General features: G+C 46.1%; 2 protein-coding genes across 3 annotated transcripts; one reads left to right on the forward strand and one right to left on the reverse strand.

Annotated features, from left to right (window-relative positions):
* Window positions 1-83: 83 nt before the first annotated feature.
* On the forward strand, window positions 84-15367 carry nup155 (nucleoporin 155). 2 transcript variants are annotated; one of them, XM_010895685.5, is made up of 34 exons: window positions 84-376; window positions 847-1023; window positions 2607-2744; window positions 2859-2955; window positions 3043-3113; window positions 3221-3313; window positions 3691-3954; window positions 4054-4127; window positions 4295-4386; window positions 4476-4573; window positions 4664-4831; window positions 4924-5024; window positions 5208-5378; window positions 5469-5579; window positions 5661-5841; window positions 5953-6018; window positions 6134-6278; window positions 6406-6472; window positions 6553-6668; window positions 6797-6903; window positions 7046-7179; window positions 7416-7607; window positions 7765-7903; window positions 7998-8133; window positions 8242-8395; window positions 8515-8619; window positions 8752-8906; window positions 9076-9205; window positions 9320-9433; window positions 9746-9866; window positions 9983-10093; window positions 12343-12479; window positions 12865-12971; window positions 13531-15367. In XM_010895685.5, the coding sequence occupies exons 1-34, from the start codon at window positions 370-372 to the stop codon at window positions 13667-13669; spliced, it is 4218 nt and encodes a 1405-aa protein (XP_010893987.2). In that variant the 5' UTR covers window positions 84-369; the 3' UTR covers window positions 13670-15367. The 2 variants fall into 2 exon arrangements, with proteins under 2 accessions (XP_010893987.2, XP_010893988.2); XM_010895686.5 differs by having other exon boundaries at window positions 84-347.
* Window positions 15368-18322: 2955 nt separating this feature from the next.
* On the reverse strand, window positions 18323-19462 carry LOC105025185 (atypical chemokine receptor 2). The gene has a single exon (XM_010895701.3). It carries the CDS (start codon window positions 19460-19462, stop codon window positions 18323-18325), a length of 1140 nt encoding a protein of 379 aa, XP_010894003.3.
* Window positions 19463-19779: the final 317 nt, after the last annotated feature.

The raw sequence follows: 19779 nt of genomic DNA on the forward strand, positions 1-19779 counted from the left end.
AGAAATTGCAATTACATTTTAAGTGTTGCTGTGAGTGAATGGCTACTGTCTTTGGAGCGGTGACCGCTAAGAAGAAATTCATCCAACGCATTTGGATATTTCAGCCTTCTTTGCCACTCCGTTATCTAGCCTTTTGCTTGCATAAACAATAGATTTAGTTCAATGTTTGGTTGCATAATATTAAAATGAAATTTCTACTCGACAAGTAGCACCGGAAGTATATGCTGTAACCTTTCACCGCTCCATGTTCTGAGAGTTCAGAAGCATGAGGCATTGGCTAGTAGCGGCAACGTTTGTTTACACTGAAGACAGTATAATATTTTGGATATCACACACTCTATAATCAGGTAGTTGCGTCCGGACTTATTTATGTTGGGTAATAATACATTTTTTGCAAGTAACACAATTACAGTAATCTTTTTTTTTTAGCATATCAAATATACATATCTAGCTAAGCTAGTTAGCTAGCTATTTTGTTAGCCAACTACACTACTGCACAGCGACTATCCCGCCTTTTAGCTAACATAGCGTTAGCAAGATGTTAAAGTAGTTTGTTAACAATATAGCTACAGTACCTAGTTAACATTAAGCATTTTCCACAAGCTAGCCACCCCCACTCGAATAAGTTTAATAAATCGAAAGTTGGTGATTTTGCTGACGTTGTAGGTGGCCTAGTCGCTGTGCATTAGTGTCTCGCATTCAGTGATTATGGGATTAGCTAGTTAGCTACGTAGATAGTGGACTGTCTGTACTATTTGAGACCTAATACTCTGCAATTGTTGACTTAAGTACACATTTTATTGCGTCATAGTGTTGTTAAAATGTTAGGTTTTCGTGGTATCTCAGGCGAATCTTATCAGTCCCTCGGAGTGTCGGAGATGCCGTCTGTCTTGGGACCCAGTAGCCCTGCTGCTGCCGCTCATGCCGAAGCCCTTGAGAACTCGGGTAGGCTCATAGACCGACACCTTCAAGAAGACCGCTGCTTCCCGGATCTCTCAGAGCTTCTCAATGTTCCCTCACACAGTAAGTGAAGTGGTGGTTGGTGCAAGTTTGCATCTTGTTTAAGTCTATCTTAAAGGTCAGTCCACGTGTTGTTACTTGTTGGAGTTAATCCGCAAACGCTGCCCTCTGAATGAGGGTTTAAGGGTCATGATATACAGCTCTGGGAAAAATTGAGACCACTGCACCTTTTTCTTTACTTTCCAAAAAAGTTGAGAAGGAAGGTTTTTAGTGAGGAACAGAAGGGTTCAAATTAAGAAACCACTGCAAATGAAACGGTTCTGTTCCTCACACAAAACTTTCCTTATTCAACTTATTTGGAAAGAAAAAGGTGCAGTGGTCTCTTAATTTTTCCCAGAGGGGACAGCAAGCCGCCTTGAGCAAGCAGTATGTCATTTCAGTAAAGTTGAGGAAAATCAAGGTTATATTTAAAATATTTATTCATAAATGAACAGGGCTGTACCTTGGCAATTATAAATTAAACCAGTTAAATTCTTGAGGTAGCACTTCAGTCCCACAACAGCTGTGAACAACAGAGTGCTGAACGCATACTAAACGGTGCATCTGGAAAGCATTCAGACCCCTTCACTCAGTACTTTGTCAGTCAAAGCACCTTTGGCTTTGATTACAGCCTTGGGTCTTCTCGGTTTAAATGCTATCATTGGCATGCCTGTATTTGGGGACTTTCTCCCATTCTACTCAGGTCCTCTCAGTCTCTCAGGTTGGACTTTCAGGGCCATCCAGAGATGCTTGATCAGGTTCAAATACAGGCTCTGGCTGAGTCACTGACATTCACAGATTTTCCCCGAAGCCACTCCAGTGCTGCCTTGTCGGTGTGTCTTATTGTCCTGTTGGATGGTGAACCTTCACCCCAGTCTGAGGTCTTTAGTGCTCTGGAGCACCCTTTATCTTGCCCTTGATCCTGACTGTAGGGATGGCATTGGTCAGGTAATGAGCGGTGCCTGCTTTCCACCAGACTTGATATTCAGGCCTAAGAATTCAGTCTTGGTTTAGTCAGACAAGAGGTTCTTGTTTCTCATTGTCTTAGGAGTAATTTAGGTGCTTTTTGGCAAACTCCAAGCTGGCTGTCGTGCCTTTTACTTCTGAAAGGTCCTCCCATCACCACACTGGAGCTCTGTTAGTGACCTTCCAGTCAAATTGTAGAAATATCTCTGATGATTAGTAGAAACAGGATGCACCTGAGCTCAATTGAGTGCCATAGAAAAGTGTTTGACTGCTTATGTAAAGGTGATATTTCAATTTTTTCTACATTTAACTTTGCCGAAATCTATAGAAACCGGTTTTTGCTTCATCATTAGGGGATGTTGTGTGTAGATTGATGAGGAAGATATCTATTTAATCCATTTTAAATAGTCGCTGTAATATAACACATTTTCTGAATGCACCGTTTCAGGTATGAGACCTACTATGAAACAGGATTTGAGCCTCTTGTCTTTTTTTGTTTACCAGGCACATTGTTTACCAGGCACATTGGCTTTTCTTTAGGTTCTAATTGTACATGACAAAGAATATTTTTTTTGGGTGGGGTTCAGTTTTGGGTCCCTTCTATAGTTGTTCTAAGGTTATTTCCTTCCTCTGTGTTGCAGACATGCCGTCTTTGTCTGGGGGGTCCGACATGGACTACCCTCTTCAGGGACCTGGGCTGCTCACGGTGCCAAACCTCCCTGAGCTCAGTGCAGTCCGCAGGGTTCCCCTTCCCCCTGAGCTGGTGGAGCAATTCAGTCGTATCCTATTCTAGACCCGGGCTCACCCAGGGAACTGCAGAGCCTGTGCACTGTTTTGTCTCTGTAAAACTTTTCACTGATTCAGGCCATTACCCCTTAACCTTCCCCTAACAGATATGCAGTGCAATTGTATGATGGGAGTATTTCCTGAGATCTGTCGGGCGTGGCTCACCATTGACAACGATATCTTCATGTGGAACTATGAGGATGGGTGAGCATTAAGCACCAGTCTTTGATTTCTTGAAGTTCCATTGGAGGGGCTTTTATAATGGGTTTGTTTTGTGTCTTTGCGCTACAGGGGCGATGTTGCCTACTTTGACGGGCTCAGTGAAACCATCTTGTCGGTAGGGTTGGTCAAACCTAAAGCAGGTAAAATGGCACCACTGTTTGAATCTGAGCCATTTCTGTTTTTCAAAGGCACGCTTTGTGAGTGTTCAGCATATACTAATCCAACTGGGTTTAATTTCTCACTGCAGGGATTTTCCAGCCACACATCCACTTCCTGCTTGTTCTAGCCACCCCTGTGGATGTGGTGATTCTTGGGCTCAGCTTTCCTAAAGCTCAGGCAGGTGAGTGATGATCATCTGACACCAGACACAACACTGCGGTCATCACAGCTGGACCAGTTATCAAAAGCTCTGTAATTAGACTCTCTTAGCTGACAGGATGGGAAACATTTCCAAAGGCGGTTGAGCTTGGATATGAAGGGGGGAAAAAATTATTCTCTCATGCAATTCATTTCCAACTCACATTCAGCGTGTGTTGACATGAGAAGTATAGTCACCCACCCAACAAATGATTTGTATAATTAATGTCATCGGTTGATTTGGTCAGATTGGTTGTGTTGTTTGGCTTAATAAGATTGGTTGTGTGGTCAGTATTAATCCTCCACTGACCCTTAACTCTTTCTTTTCCCTCTCCGTCCTCCTCTACCTGTCTCCTTCAGGTTTAAATGACAGCATGTCTGGAGGAATGCAGCTGCTCCCCGACCCACTGTACTCCATCCCCACAGACAACACCTACCTCCTGGCCATCACTTCTACCGACCAGGGTCGCATCTTCCTGGCAGGGAAAGACGGCTGCCTGTACGAAGTAGCCTACCAGGCAGAGGCCGGCTGGTTCAGTCAGCGCTGCCGCAAGATCAACCACTCCAAAAGCAGCCTGTCCTTCCTCGTCCCCTCCCTGCTCCAGTTCTCGTTCTCGGAGGACGGTACGGCTAGTTTATAGGCCCCACGTGGATCTGGAACGTTCTAATTCCCCGGTTCTTTAATTGAATTTGACCTAACTTGTCTATCTTTGTGCTCCACAGACCCGGTTGTGCAGATTGCCATTGACAACTCCCGTAACACTCTCTTCACCCGCTCAGAGAAGGGAGTCCTACAGGTGAACCACCATAATCTGTGTGTTTGTGGCGGGATATCAATGTGATTGATATCTGTGCGTTTATCTGAGAATTTGTTAGGTGGAACCCTGCTTTGGTTCAAACCCTGTGGGACATTTGATGGGGTTGTACTCGTTAGGCTGTAGAGTTTGACTCTGATGTGTTCCAGGTGTATGACCTGGGTGCTGACGGCCAGGGAATGAGTCGAGTGGCGGCCATGTCCCTGAATTCCATTGTGGCTGCAGCAGGAAACGTAGCCAGGTGCGTGTCCAGGTCCAGTCGACGTGCCGAGGTTCAAGCCAGTCCGGTACGGCGCACACAAACCTCTTCCCTCTTATCTGTCCCCGCAGGACGATAGACCGCTCCGTGTTTAAACCCATCGTGCAGATCTCCGTAGTCCAGAGGTCCGAGTCTTCGGACTGCCACCTGCTGGCCGTCACCCACGCAGGTAAAAAGACTGAGGAACGTGAATTACACTTACAGTCAGGTGAGGCGCGTCTGCGTCGATCTCACCGTAGCTCCGTCTCTCTGCTTGTAGGGGTGCGCCTCTACTTCAGCACGGCTCCTTTTGCCCCCCCCCACGCCAGGCAGACGGTGGCACGCCCCAGCCTGCTGGCCCTGGTCCATGTCCGCCTGCCTCCAGGCTTCTCCGCCTCCTCCACCCTGCCCAAGCCCGCCAAGGTCCACAAGGCTCTGCACAGCAAAGGTGACGCCTCCCTCGAGTCCGCATTGACGCCGCCTGGTTCTGACGGGTCCTGGTTGACCGTGTCCTCGTGTTTCTGCCGTTGCTCTCCGCAGGGGTTCTCCTGATGACCGCGTCCGAGACGGAGGACAGTGACATCCTCTGGTGTATCAACCACGACTCCTTCCCCTTTAAGAAGCCCCTGATGGAGGCCCAGGTAGGAGCTGACGTAGTTAGGATTGTTCTGAAATATTACACCCGAACGAACCACTGACAACAGGCGGTCGCTGCGGTATCCTGGGAAAATGGGAACGTTTTCCCACTTCCGCTGGGTATTTGATTTGTGTATGTTTGGATTTGTATATTATAGCTCATAGTCAGTGTTGGTCTCTGAGTGCAGATGATGTCCAATGTAGACGGCCACACGTGGGCGCTGTGTGCCATCAATGAGGAGAAACCGCCGAAAATCTCCACCCCACTGAACCGGGATCAGGTTCCCCTCACAGACTCTCCTGTGGTGGTGCAGCAACACAACGTCCCTCCACAGAAGTTTGTCCTTCTCACTGCAAAGGTACGGTCGGCACGTTCCGGTTGGTTGAGCTGGCCTGTAAATTAAAGCGGGTCCACCTCCCTAAACGTGTCTGTGTCCTCGGCCCTCCAGGGAAGTCACATATTTCACAAGCTGCGGCCGGTGGATCAGCTGCGCCACCTGCTGGTGAGCGGTACCGGTGGCGAGAGTGAGGAGATTGAACGCTTCTTCAAACTGCACCGGGTATGACGGTCTGTCAGTAACACCCACCCACCCCCCCACCCCTTCCCGTCTGTCGGTCTGATCATCTCCCCTTCCCCTCAGGAGGAGCAGGCCTGTGCCACCGCCCTCATCCTGGCCTGCTCGGCCGCCGCGTGCGACAGGGAGGTCTCCCAGTGGGCCACCAGGGCTTTCTTCAGGTACGGCGGAGAGGCCCAGATGAGGTTCCCGTCGGCTCTTTCCGCGCCCAGCAACGTCGGGCCGCTGTTCGGCTCACCCGTGCCCGGTGAGTGACGTCCGAGGAAGGCATTAACCGTCTCACCGCCGTGCTGCTGGTGAAGGAGAAGTGGTCTGTCTGCACACTCATTGCCCGTCTGGTGTGTTTGTATGTTTGTAGGATCCCCTCTGCACGTTGGTAGCAGCTCCATGTATAACCCCAGTTTCCTAGCCACGCCAGCTCCAGGTACGCCCCTTCACCTGCTCCTCGTCGTTCAGCCAGCAATACTCGGCACGCGCCGTGTCGGACGCATTGGAGTGTTTGACGTCCGTTTGTTTCCGTCCTTGCCGTCCTCTCTCAGGCATGGTTCCTCAGTGCGTGTCTACGCCCTACGCCCCCGCCGCGCCCGCGCCCTCCGCCCCCATCAGCGGCATGTCCCCTGGACCGGAGGTGGTCTTCTCAGGAAAACACAACGGCATCAGTGTCTACTTCACACGCATCATGGGGTCAGTCGCCTGCCGAGGATGTCGGGCCGGGTTCGGGCCTCTGAGGAAATTGCGCCTAGCGAGTCGTTAGTGATGTTCGTTGTGGCGTGGCTGTTAGTGACCTGTCTTACTCACGGTTTGTCAACAGTAACATCTGGGACGGGAGTCTGGCTGTGGAGAAGACCATGGTTAAAGGGAGTCAGGCTGTCAGTATTGTGAGTATCACATCGGTCAACCGATTACAGTCATCCTTTGTGAGTGGGTTTATGGATGATCAGTCTCTTCTCTCTTTCAGTTGGAGAGCACGGCGAGCTCATCTGATCTGGAGTCAGTTCTTCTGGAGCTGCGTGGTCTGAAAGACTTCCTGGATAAGAACTCCCAGTTCAGCCCCTCGTCTCTGGGGTCAGCCAGGTAAGACGGGCCCCCCTGAGCCAGCTGCTTTCCAGTAGATGCTGTATATCATCTACAGTCATCTGCTTACGTAAATGCCCTCTGAATACTTCTCCATGTTCAGCCCTTCTAAATCCCGTCTTCTGCAGTTTCAGCTCCCCGGCCAATCTGCAGCAGCGTCTGCTGGGTTTCATGCGTCCAGACGGCGGTGCTAGTTCTCAGCAGGTCCAGCAGGAGCTCCAGAGGAAGTACCACAGTAAGGAACCATCTGGTGTAGATTTCCCTAACCACCACCCCAGGATGATGGCGGGGTTAGCGTAGCATCGGAACACCAATGAAGACACGGTCCTTTGTAACGGTTTCTCATCTCCCCCCTCCCCTCCCTCCCCCACCACCAGCTGAGGCTCAGGCTTATGAGAAGATGTCCCTGCAGGGAATTCAGCAGCTGGTGCATCTCTCCTGCCAGACCCTGGCTCTTTGGAAGCTGCTCTGTGACCACCAGTTCAGCCTTGTCATCGCTGAGCTGCCCAAGGTTGGCTTCAGTTCTGTTTCCTTACAGATTCAGCCCAAACTGTTCACAATGCGAACCAGAGCTGGATATTCAGGAAGGGCAGAATGACCTTTTGTTGTCGATGGCTGATGGCTTCATCCCATCTGTTAATGGTCTAGCGTGCACGCCGTTTCTCAAGGCGTCTCTGTGGGGTCCTGGTTTCAACTGTGTGTGTGTGTGTGTGTGTGTGTGTGTGTGTGTGTGTGTGTGTGTGCCAGGAGTTCCAGGACCAGATGAAGGGGGTGAGTTTTAAGGACGTGGTGATCCGGGGTCGGGAGCTGAGCGGTGCTCTGATCACAGCCCTCATCAACGTCTACATCAAAGACTCTGCGTCTGTGGACGCCATCAGCACGCACCTCCGGGACATCTGCCCTTTGCTGTACAGCAGCGACGACAGCGTCTGCTCCAAGGTAGACTGTGCTCGCTCGTCCTGTGTTGACTTCCTCTAACTCAGGTTTACCGTTGGATATTGGCTTCCTGGCTTGGTCTCGCCTGAGCTGCCTCCTGCTGCTGCCTCTCGTGCTCCTTTGTCCCCTGTGATCTCTGAGGTGTAACATGTCACTCCAGGCAAATGAACTGCTGCAGGGCTCCAGACTGATCCAGACGAAGGTGGAGAAAGAGAGGACTCTGAGAGACTCCCTACAGCTCTACCAGCAGATCAGCCAACACACGGACCTGTCTCTGGTCTGCTCCCAGTACAGACAGGGTGAACACACTAACGATATCCTCTTACTGCCGTCACACCTGACACGTCTTGGTCCAGCGCGGTAATAAACGCCCTGCATGTTTCTCCGTCTCAGTTCGTTTCTACGAGGGCGTGCTGGAGCTGTGCTTGACGGCTGCCGATAAAAGGGATCCCCAGAGGCTGGGACCTCACTTCTATAAGAACGGGGAGCCAGAGGAGGACCAGGCAGGAGCGCTGGCCTTTCAGGAGAGGTAACCCCCCCTCCCCCGACAACCTGGACGTCGTACTGATCACCAAATCCCGGGCGACAGGCGTCCGCTAAGCTACGAGATGTACTGAGCGCCTCTTCTTCTCCGCAGGTTGTCCTGTTATAAGTGCATCACTGACACCATGCAGGAGCTGGTGAACCAGAGTAAAGCTGCCCCCCAGTCCCCCAGCGTCCCTAAGCAGCCAGGCCCCCCCGTCATGACCTCTGACCCCAACATGCTCAGCAACGAGGATGCCACCGCCCATGTGAGTAGACGGTTGCCCCAAATATCAACATTTAAATACAAATTATAGCTAGAATAAAACATTTTCCATTGGTGTACCCAAAGAGCCAGTGTCCTGATGATGTTCTTCCTCCCTGGCAGTTTGAGCAGATGATTGGTCTGGCCCAGAGGTCACAGGATGAACTCTTCCACATCGCCCTCTACAACTGGCTGATACAGGCTGACCTCACCGACAAGCTTCTGGAGGTAACGGCCAATCCTGGCCCGGTCGCCGTCACCGAATGAGACGGCCGCCGCTCTCTGCTCACAGTGACGCTGAATGTTTAAGCCGATGTTGTGTTGTCCTGGTGGATTCATGTCCCCGCTCTGTCTGTCCAGGTGAACTCGCCCTGTCTGGAGGAGCACCTGATGCATATGATCAAGCAGGACCAGAGTAAGGTGCGGAACATGGATCTGCTGTGGAGGTACTATGAGAAGAGCCGCAGCTTTGGCAAGGCAGCTCACGTCCTGGCCAGGCTGGCTGACATGCACAGGTAACACCTAACAGTCTTAAGACACATGCCTGCATTTAATTCTGTTCTTTAAACCTCTAAAATTATTCTCAAATAAGTGTGCTTATTTGATAGCGTGCCCTGTTAAATAGGAGTTGGAACATGTTCTAAGTGCTTTTTTCTCTGGGTGTGTATGTGTGTGCGCGCGCAGCACTGAGATCTCTCTGAAACAGAGGCTGGAGTACATCTCCAGGGCCATCCTGTCAGCCAAGAGCTCTTCTTGCGTCTCTGCCCAGGGGGCGGATGGAGAGTTCCTTCACGAGCTGGAGGAGAAGATGGAGGTAGGTCAATCTGCCGTTGTGCCCTGGACCAACAGCCCTTAACCCGTTTCTCCCTGTGGCTCTGGCGAAGAACGTCTGCTTAATAACAAACCCATAACATGCTCGTCGTCCCAGGTGGTACGCATTCAAGTCCAGATCCAGGAGACCCTGAGCAGGCAGTACTCCCAGCATCCCTCAGTACAGGGAGCCGTGTCACAACTAGACTCAGAGCTCATGGACATCACCAAGGTAATGTTAAATATATCTGACCTTTTTATTACCCAGCTCAATGGGGACTTATTGATACCCTGTCATTTGTCCTTCTACCCTGCTCTATGGGGTGTTATCGATACCCTGTCTTTTGTCCTTCTACCCTGCTCTATGGGGTGTTATCGATACCCTGTCTTTTGTCCTTCTACCCTGCTCTATGGGGACTTATCGATACCCTGTCTTTTGTCCTTCTACCCTGCTCTATGGGGTGTTATCGAGACCCTGTCTTTTGTCCTTCTACCCAGCTCTATGGGTTGTTATTGAGACCGTGTCTTTTGTCCTTCTACCCAGCTCTATGGGGAGTTTGCTGATCACTTTCGGTTGTCTGAATGCAAGCTGGCCATCATCCACTGTGCCGGCCATTCTGACCCCATCCTGGTGCACTCCCTGTGGCAGGAGATCATGGAGAAAGGTGTGTACATACAGGAACTTCTGTTAGCACCTGATGGTATTACATGTAGTGGTCTGTCATGGCTTTTTACTGCATTCTGAACTATGAGTAAAGTTTCTCTTTTTGCTTTCTTCCAGAGCTGGGTGACAGTGTAGCTATGAGTCCTGCGGACAGGATGAGAGCCCTCAGTCTCAAACTGGTGTCTCTGGGGAAGATCTATGCAGGGACACCCAGATACTTTCCTCTAGGTAAAAGCCGTAGACTGTTCAAAATACTGAAGAAGCCATTGATGACGTTACCTTATTGTTTTCAATGAAGAAACTTAGTTGGCACATTTGAAAACCAGGAAGGGTTGATTTAGCGTGTGTACATTTCTGGAAACATCAGCCCAATTGTAAATCCACCCATGTGTACTTCTGGAGATTTGAGAGCATTTGACAAGTGTCCGCAATCTTAGCTTATGACAAGCTGGATTTAAAATTCGCAATATTTCTTACTTGGATTAGCAAACACAACAAGTATTTGAAACACTGCCGATTTTGCAGGTTTTCCCACTTACAAAGCATCTAGAACTCTGTAATTTTTATCATAGTAACTCTTCAACTGTGAGAGACGGAATCAAAAAAATAATAATCCAGAAAATCACATTGTATGATTTTTTTTTTAACATTAATTTGCATTTTATTACATGATACATCAGAAAAGCAGAACTTAATATTTGGTACAGAAACCTTTGTTTGCAAATACAGAGATCATGTTTCTTGTAGTTCTTTGACCAGGTTTGCACACACTGCAGCAGGGATTTTGGCCCACTCCTCCATACAGACCTTCTCCAGATCCTTCAGGTTTTGGGTCTGTCACTGGGAAATACAGACTTTCAGCTCCCTCCAAAGATTTTCTATTGGGTTCAGGTCTGGAGACTGGCTAGGACACTCCAGGACCTTGAGATGCTTCTTACGGAGCCACTCCTTAGTTGCCCTGGCTGTGTGTTTCGGGTCGTTGTCATGCTGGAAGACCCAGCCACGACCCATCTTCAATGCTCTTACTGAGGGAAGGAGGTTGTTGGCCAAGATCTCATGATACATGGCCCCATCCATCCTCCCCTCAATACGGTGCAGTCGTCCTGTCCCCTTTGCAGAAAAGCATCCCCAAAGAATGATGTTTCCACCTCCATGCCTCATGGTTGGGATGGTGTTCTTGGGGTTGTACTCATCCTTCTTCCTCCAAACACGGCGAGTGGAGTTTAGACCAAAAAGCTCTATTTTTGTCTCTTCAGACCACATGACCTTCTCCCATTTCTCCTCTGGATCATCCAGATTGTCATTGGCAAACTTCAGACGGGCCTGGACATGCGCTGGCTTGAGCAGGGGGACCTTGCGTGCGCTGCAGGATTTTAATCCATGACGGCGTAGTGTGTTACTAATGGTTTTCTTTGAGACTGTGGTCCCAGCTCTCTTCAGGTCATTGACCAGGTCCTGCCGTGTAGTTCTGGGCTGATCCCTCACCTTCCTCATGATCATTGATGCCCCACGAGGTGAGATCTTGCATGGAGTCCCAGACAGAGGGAGACTGACCGTCATCTTGAACTTCCTCCATTTTCTAATAATTGTGCCAACAGTTGTTGCCTTCTCACCAAGCTGCTGGCCTATTGTCCTGTAGCCCATCCCAGCCTTGTGCAGGTCTACAATTTTATCCCTGATGTCTTTACACAGTGCTCTGGTCTTGGCCATTGTGGAGAGGTTGGAGTCTGTTTGAGTGTGTGGACAGGTGTCTTTTATACAGGTAACGAGTTCAAACAGGTGCAGTTAATACAGGTAATGAGTGGAGAACAGTAGGGCTTCTTAAAGAAAAACTAACAGGTCTGTGAGAGACAGATTTCTTACTGGTTGGTAGGTGATCAAATACTTATGTCATGCAATAAAATGCAAATTACTTTTTTTTTTTATCATACAATGTGAGTTTCTGGATTTTTGTTTTAGATGTCTCTCACAGTTGAAGTGTACCTATGATAAAATATTATAGACTTCTACATGCTTTGTAAGTGGGAAAACCTGCAAAATCGGCACTGTATATACTAACTATACATATGTATGTCAATCTCATTGATTATTGACTTGAATTGGAGTCATGCTGCTTGAAACCAATTCCTGTAGTACTCTGGCCGGCCTCAAAATCCTCAGTGAGACCAGATACTCGGTCTCCCCTGGTAAAACTGCACATTTACTTTCCCTTCATTTGCCCAATGATTTCCCCACAAGTTTCCTCTACGTCAAACATCCATACTCAGTGTAATTACATGGGCCGTTATTCATGTCAACACGTGCTTCTCTGCGGTATTTCTATGCCGTCTCCGAGTGTAATCTGTAATTGGCTTAATTGTCCACCATCGTTATGGCCTGTCCTTACTTGTGTGTCCTCAGACTACTGAGATCTCTTGCACGTACACGTTGTTTAATGTGCTGCACCAATGGCTCTTTACACGCTCCTGTGCTTCCAGAGTTCCTGGTGAAGTTCTTGGAGCAGGAGGTGTGTCGTCTGAACTGGGACGTGGGTTTCGTCACCTTCACCATGCAGGAGATAGGAGTGCAACTGCCCCGCCTGCTGGACGTTTACGACCAGCTCTTCAAGACGCGGGTATGTGTCTCCGTGTTGTTGATGTGTCTCCGTGTTGTTGATGTGTCTCCGTGTTGTTGATGTGTCTCCGTGTTGTTGATGTGTCTCCGTGTTGTTGATGTGTCTCCGTGTTGTTGATGTGTCTCCGTGTTGTTGATGTGTCTCCGTGTTGTTGATGTGTCTCCGTGTGTCTCCGTGTTGTTGATGTGTCACAGTGTGTCTCCGTGTTGTTGATGTGTCTCCGTGTTGTTAATCCCAAAGGATGAATCTAGTCTGGCAGGTATAGGATCTGAGTGCTAGCATTACTTATTAATTTTTCATTTGGCACCTGTTTAACTTGGGCAGCATTTGATGAGTAAGGTGTGGTGCAGCTCCCATAGACTGAATGTCTGACTCCATCTCCCAGGATCCCTGTTGGCAGCGTCTGAAGAAGCCCCTCCACCTGGTGGAATGTATCCATGTGCTGTTGTCAGGATACGTAGAGGACCCCAGCAGAGTGCCTACATATGACCGGTAACTACCCAGTGGGTCAACTGCTGCTGTTAGAAGTCTTATTTAAACCACTATTAGGGCTGTGAAATTATTAAACAACCCCTTTAATTTGGATCTAATAATGTTTAAAAAAATGTAAGGCAATAGAAAAAACTGAAGCAAGCAAAGGAAAAAAAGTACAAATATGACAATGTTTGATTCATTTCCACTTGGGAGAGATTCCTTGCTGAAAACTATTAATCAAGTTGCTGTGGAAACGTGTGTCTGAAAGCAGGGCAACCGTGAGGAAGGTCCAAGAATTACTTTGTGCAATTAGAACTTAATTAGACGTACCATCATATAAATATACTTTATTTGGACATGTTAGCTGCCATGAATGGATGGGTTCTGGACAGTTATGCCCATAACGTTGACTGGCTGATTCGCAGGACATTATATTCAAAGATCTAGGAAATGAGATGTCTTATTGACCAGGACTATATAGCTACAACATGTTAATACACAAGTTTGTGATTTCACAGGCCGACCTCTAGTTCTACCAGTTAAGCCGTTTACACAGCATTTGCCCCTCTCTCCCCAGACGGAGGTTTACTAATGTCTGTCTGGATAACATCTGTGGTTACCTCGTGGAGCTGCAGTCCCTGAGTCCCAACTCTGCACTGCAGATCACCATTGGCAACTTCAAGGCCCTGCAGGCCAAGCTGGAAAAAGTTCACTGAGGTCACCTGGGGACAGAGGTCCAAGTGTGGTCAGAGATGGAATGGAATGAAACTCTGCTACTATTGGAGTGCTAAACATCGTGGTCTAAAAACAATAGAGTTTTTTTGGTTAAGAATAACATGATTTGAATGATTCCCTTCTTTGTCTCTGTGGTGGCTGGGGCTCAATAGTGAAGTGACATTGAGAAAACGGCTTGGTCTCTCAGGAGCAAGCCGTTTAGTCTAAAAGAACGACAAACCTGCATTTTCCCGTGCAGAGTGGTTTATTGACCAGCTCGTTCTTTGCCCGGCATCAGATTTTTACATCTGTTTTAAACTTATTTTATAAATACAGTATGCATTTCTTTTGTGGACAATGCCGTTCAAGAAAATGGACAACTGTTTTGATGTGGCTGTCTGAGTGTATTGTGGTGGTTTCACAAAATTGAATGTTGGGCAAAAATGAACTGTTGTCATACACAATAAGAGGACAGTATTTCCCTGGGATGGGATGTTCAATTAACCTCTCGTCATGGAGTTACTATACTGTTGATGAGGGTAAAGACTAGGATTTATATGTAGGAGAGGAATGTGCTTATATGATTGCTCTGAGATGGCCTGGCCATTTGTTTCAACTTGAATCATCTAAGTCGTGCCAATTTTATTCCTGACCGTGTCTTTCCTTCTGCATGCCTGCCATGATTCAGTTGTAAAATATTGACTTTTGTTTCATGGGTATTGGCCTCTGAAGCAAGCTGAGGACACTGTCTTAATCACTCAACTCCTTTAAGTCCACTTTGATTTTCCCCAGTTTAGATGTAAAGAACACAGTTAAGCTGATTGTATTTGGGTTTGTCTGTACCAATCAACCTCTGTCTAACACGGAGTAGTGTATTGGTGCTAGTAACATTGCTGTTGCCTTCTCAGTCCAAGGAAATGATAACAATTTACATGTCTTGTATTCCTTATTTTTCTGAAATAGCCTACACTTTTGTGTCTGTTATGTATATTGTACTCAGAATAGGTGCTGTTTGAAAAGCTTTACAATAAGATGCTACGCCTGCAATGAGTTTTTTTTTATAAAGGAATCCAATTTTACATACATAAAATTTCAATTTGTCACAGGTTTATACTTTTTTTTTTACTTTAAATTTGGTATTGCATATTGTACTGGGAAGACTAATAAAATGTGCGACCTGTTCAGTATAAATAGAATTTCAAGCAAATCTTCAGAGTCATTTTATGAGTCCTTCAGTGTAATGTCAATGAAGCCCCCGTCCTCCTAGTACTAAGCTGACAATTAACAGATGCCCAAGGAAGAGGGTTGTTCCCCAGGCCCTATATTTTGTGTCCCTTCTGTTTTTGTTGATATCATTTTCCTAAATGGAGGATAATTGAGCATCGGGGCTGGTTTGCTGCCACTGCAAGGTAGTAATAATTGCAGAGACGCTTTTCTTCAATTAATCAGGCACAGGCCGCCAATTTGAATGTGGTGAAAACAAAACAATTAAGCTTGTTTTGACTCCAGAGATGCGAAATGATTTCCTAATTTCATGAAGCTGTTAAATCAAACCCATTTCAAGTTGAAATGCTTTATATAAGAACTTCATGTGCCCTGACATAGCATATGTAGGTGGTTATCTTGGAGGTGTTCTAGAATGATGAGAAAATTGTAACATTGTTGATGAAGATGAACAGAAAGCCTTAATAAATATGATGACAAGCTTTATATTTATGCTAAAATAACTTTTCTTTTTGTTTAATTCCATTCCTTTCTGGAAATTTTAAACTTTCAAATTGTGTGAACCTTTGTTTTCAGAACATGCAATATCCTACTTGAGATCATAATGGCACTGAGATTTCAATAATTGTTTTGAGTACTGATTGGAAGGGGCCTTATTCATCCATAGATTGCTTCCAGATTTAATGATAACCTTTTGGAATTATTTTCAATTAGAACCTCAGGGTTCCAAAGGGTTTTAATTCCTGAGAAATCACATTAATTTTGCATTTTGGGCCAATTACCGATTGTATTATCTATCATACAGTGAGGCTTTGGGTAGTTGTCTTACTGGATGGTCCATGTGGATGTGTTTCAGCTTCCTCACTGTCAGTCATGTTTTGGTTAAAATGTTCTGGTACTGAGTAAAGGGGAAGCAAAAATAAACACATAACATCAACAATCTTCCAGCATACTGCAGGATTCCAGGTTCATGAGGTAAAGTGAACCCTGACCCTCAGAAAGCTCTGTCTCTATGTTGAAACGCCTGTTTTGTTCCAACTGCTAATGCTGTTCAGCAAACTAGGAATTTACACTTCCTAGATGTCATTGAAATAGTGCTCTCTGGCTACACTCAACAGTTGTGGGTCTGGTATCGAAATGAGAATGGATAAGCGGACCCTTATATGTTGTCCCAAAAAAGCAACCTTCAACTTAAATAATACTTAAATTAAAATTGAATACAATATGGCGCAGTATTTGAAGTCAGAGCTCACTCCACACTCACTTTTACAAGATTGCTTAGTGTCATTAAAATAGTCAAATGCAAAATGTATGTATATTTTGTAGAGCAATGACTGTTCAGCTTGTGATTACAGTTGATAAGGTAACAGAAGCACAAATATTGCCTCTCTTCAGAAATGCTGATCGCCCCTGTTATTGGTATTGGTGAGAGCATTGCTCATTTTAGCTTCTGAACAGCATCTCATAAATATTCATGATTCACTCTTGAGTTAGCTTATTCCTCATTTGGAAGTGTACAGAAACATCTATTCAGAACATTACTCCCGTCGTTATTCACTGTTCATTTAGTATTGAGGAAAACATACAGTACCAAAAAAACGCAGAGGCAACCAACAGGTTTTTGGACTCACAAGTTTGATGTAGTCATTGTGTGCATGGAATATGGAAAACTTTGAGTACTCTCAGTTTTTCCAAACACATATGACCTCTATACTTGGGGGTCGAGGAGTAGTAAAATATTGGATTTCAAGTATATAGACAAATGCAACAACACTGTCAAGTATTGGGGGAGAAGTGTACCTTGATTAATGACTAGCTCATCATTAGAGCAGTTACATCTAATTTAGTCAGTCATCATCTCTCTTTCCTAAGAGTGTAGCTATATCTGATTCATCTAGTCACCATCACTCTCTCCTAAAAGTAGTTATGTTGTGGTTTGGAAAAGTTTTTAATTCCTTGACCTAAACCTCTCATTTCACAAAATAACAAAGGATTCATTGAAAATGTAAAACCCTGACATTTAGTGGGGATGTTGGACTTATTGTGGGAAATATTAGTAAGATGTGCTGTTCCCAGTTCACACAGATTAATAAATTGCCCTAACAAGGACACAATTCTCTTACCATTAGCCCCTGTATGTAAACCATTAAAGTTACTGTCACATTTCCTGGATAAAAAAAATCAGTGCAGAAGAATCATTTGTGAATTTTATGGATGTGAATTTGAAGGAAAAATGCAGACCAAAGAGCATTCTACAGAAGTTTGACATAATGTAATACATATGCATAGATTTGAAAAACAATTACATAATAAGATCCCAGTGAGCAGTTGGATGTAGAAGTAGAAGCTGCATCACAACAATAAGGCACTGCCAACAAAATGCTCTCATAGCCCACAACTCAAACAAGGAGACGAGAGATGCCACAGAGGGGTCAAAAATCATGTTGAAGGAGATACAGAGTTCAGTGGCTGGTGGTGGAGTTATGGTGCATGGATCATATCAAGAGCACTGCATAAAACTGCCTTTTATTGGAAGGTAGCAAGAAAGAAGCCATTACTCAAAAATACCATCACACACACCCATGTTGACACCCATGAAAGCCCAGCTACCATGTGAGCAAATGTTTTATCAGATTGCACTAAGAGGTTTTCGGCCATAACTAAAAGCACTCTGTGTCACCACCATAACACTGCCCACGCCTCAACACACCATCCCTACTATGAGGTCTGGGGGCGGCATCATCAGGCGATGGAGATGCTTCTTATCAGCAGGGACTGGGCATCATGTGAACATTGAAGGGTGAATGAATTTAAAGAAATACAGGGTAATCCTCAACATTTCAGAAGAACAAAAAAGAACAAAACATTGAGGGACAGTTTCACAGACAGGGATTAAACCTATTCTAGGATTTTTAAAAATCATGTTCAATAGAAAACTCCATTGAGCTTGTTTTAGTCCTAGTCTGGGCTAAATCTATATCTATAAAACTGGCCCAGAATTTCCTGCAGTGACCTAATCATAATTCTGATCAGATTTGAATTTGAACATCAGTTTTTTTAAATAAGATCCAAAAAAATAATAACTAAACTAAAAATAAAATAACTAAATATCAATGTACCATTTGTAATTCAATACAATTAAAGGGTTGTCAGGGTTTTGATTAAGTTTGTGAAGTCTATATCATATTTAGTTGTTATATCTGATTTATCAATCATCATGACTAGTCTTTCGCTAACAGAGGAGTTAATATGGTTGACTGATATTGACCCAGATGGGAGACTTACGGAATTTGTGTAAACCAGTATAATTACACTAACAAAATCATGGCGATATCCTAATCTCATTTGATGCATTTTCCAAAGTCCCATTCATTATATGTAGCACTGGATTGATGGCGGTCAATAAGCAACGTGCTTCCAACATTATCTATCTACCCTCTGCGGGACCAAGACAGTTTCCTCTCTCCATAGAGGAAGATGTAGGGGATGGTGCAGGTGTAGGAGGATCCGATGTAGTTCGCTATCTCCATCCCCACGAAGGACTTGCTGATGTCGCTGGATATCCTCAACACCAGGTGGGTCACCCAACACGCCACAAACACTGTGCCCACAGCCACCACGGTCTTGGCTGCCCTCACCTGAATTCCTGAGCTCGGTCTGGGCTTAGCTGGAGTCTGCGTGGGCCTCTGGAGCTCCGATGCAGCTACGACTCTGCTGTCCCTGATCTGGAACTGGTTGTGGGCAGTTCTGATTTGTTCAGCAGAAGGTCCAGCATACGGTAAGTCCGAGCAGGAGAACCCAGGCTGGTTCGGGTGGGTGTCTGGAACTCCAAGTAGATCTGCCTCTTTATCAGAGGCGTCACTGTCTTTCATTGGGCCGTCCGACTTTCCTCCGGCACAAGGTAATGTGTTCTCTGTGGCCTTGTGAAGACCAGAAGGGAGGCCTTGGATACGCGTCTGGTTCCTTAACAGTGTGATCACAATTTGGATGCTGGCAAACACAATAGCGACAATGGGGAGGATGTTCGCTAAGGCCAGATAAAATATGTCATAGATCTGTCTTTCGGTTTGGGAGGGAATGACCTCCATACATTCCTTCCGGCTGTCGTTGCCACTCTCACTCTGGACAAAGAAGAAGTGAGGAACACTGAAGGCCAAGGCTGCAGTCCAACTTCCAGCCAGGAAAATGGCTACGAGACTGAGGCTATCCAGCCGAATTGGAGCTCCTCCACGTTTCAGAGAGCCGACCAGCTTCTGGTACCAGAACAAACAAATGAAAAAAGTGGAAAACACACTGCTGGTCTCTGACAGATCAGAGCAGAATAGGAACACACCACAGAAGGCTTCCCCCAGGAACCAGTGGCCAACAAAGTAAACCATGGTGTCAGGCAGGTCCACCAGGTAGTTGGTGATGAGATTAGAGACGGCCAGGTTGATCAAGAGGACCTCGTTGGTGCGGAGATTGGATTTATGTCCAGGGAGAGAGCGGAGAGCCAGCAAGCTGTTCCCCAGGATTCCGAGCATACACATCAGTCCTCGGAGGAAGGCTTCAATCCAGTAATTTGCATCCATCACATTGCCTTATGGTTAATTTTTAAAGGGGGGTTTAATATCATGCTTCACGCCCAACCCCTCAACAAACCCTTAGAGACACTGCATCCCCTTTGTCATTAATTTCTTGTTTTCAGTATGGAGCACCATAGACGTGTTAGTATCGGACAACAGAAGTGGAAAACCAAACTCAATGTCAAACAATGACAGTGGAAAATAGAAATCTGACCATATAGCATTACATGGTCTGTTACATATAGCATTACATGGTATGTTACATATAGCATTTAAATGGAGACTTTTTCTCCAGTGCAACTTATTTATTTGGCCGGTAATTT

This window comes from Esox lucius, chromosome 14 (genome assembly GCF_011004845.1).
Source record: "Esox lucius isolate fEsoLuc1 chromosome 14, fEsoLuc1.pri, whole genome shotgun sequence".
Lineage (NCBI taxonomy): Eukaryota > Metazoa > Chordata > Actinopteri > Esociformes > Esocidae > Esox > Esox lucius.

Bases quoted from the DNA above. Each gene is read 5' to 3' on its own strand.
- nup155 (XM_010895685.5), top strand. The intron at 2,745-2,858 runs GTATCCTATTCT...TTCCCCTAACAG, and splicing joins GCTGGTGGAGCAATTCAGTC to ATATGCAGTGCAATTGTATG. The intron at 12,480-12,864 runs GTATGTGTCTCC...TCCATCTCCCAG, and splicing joins ACCAGCTCTTCAAGACGCGG to GATCCCTGTTGGCAGCGTCT.
- LOC105025185 (XM_010895701.3), bottom strand. From the start codon at position 19,462: ATGGATGCAAATTACTGGATTGAAGCCTTCCTCCGAGGACTGATGTGT.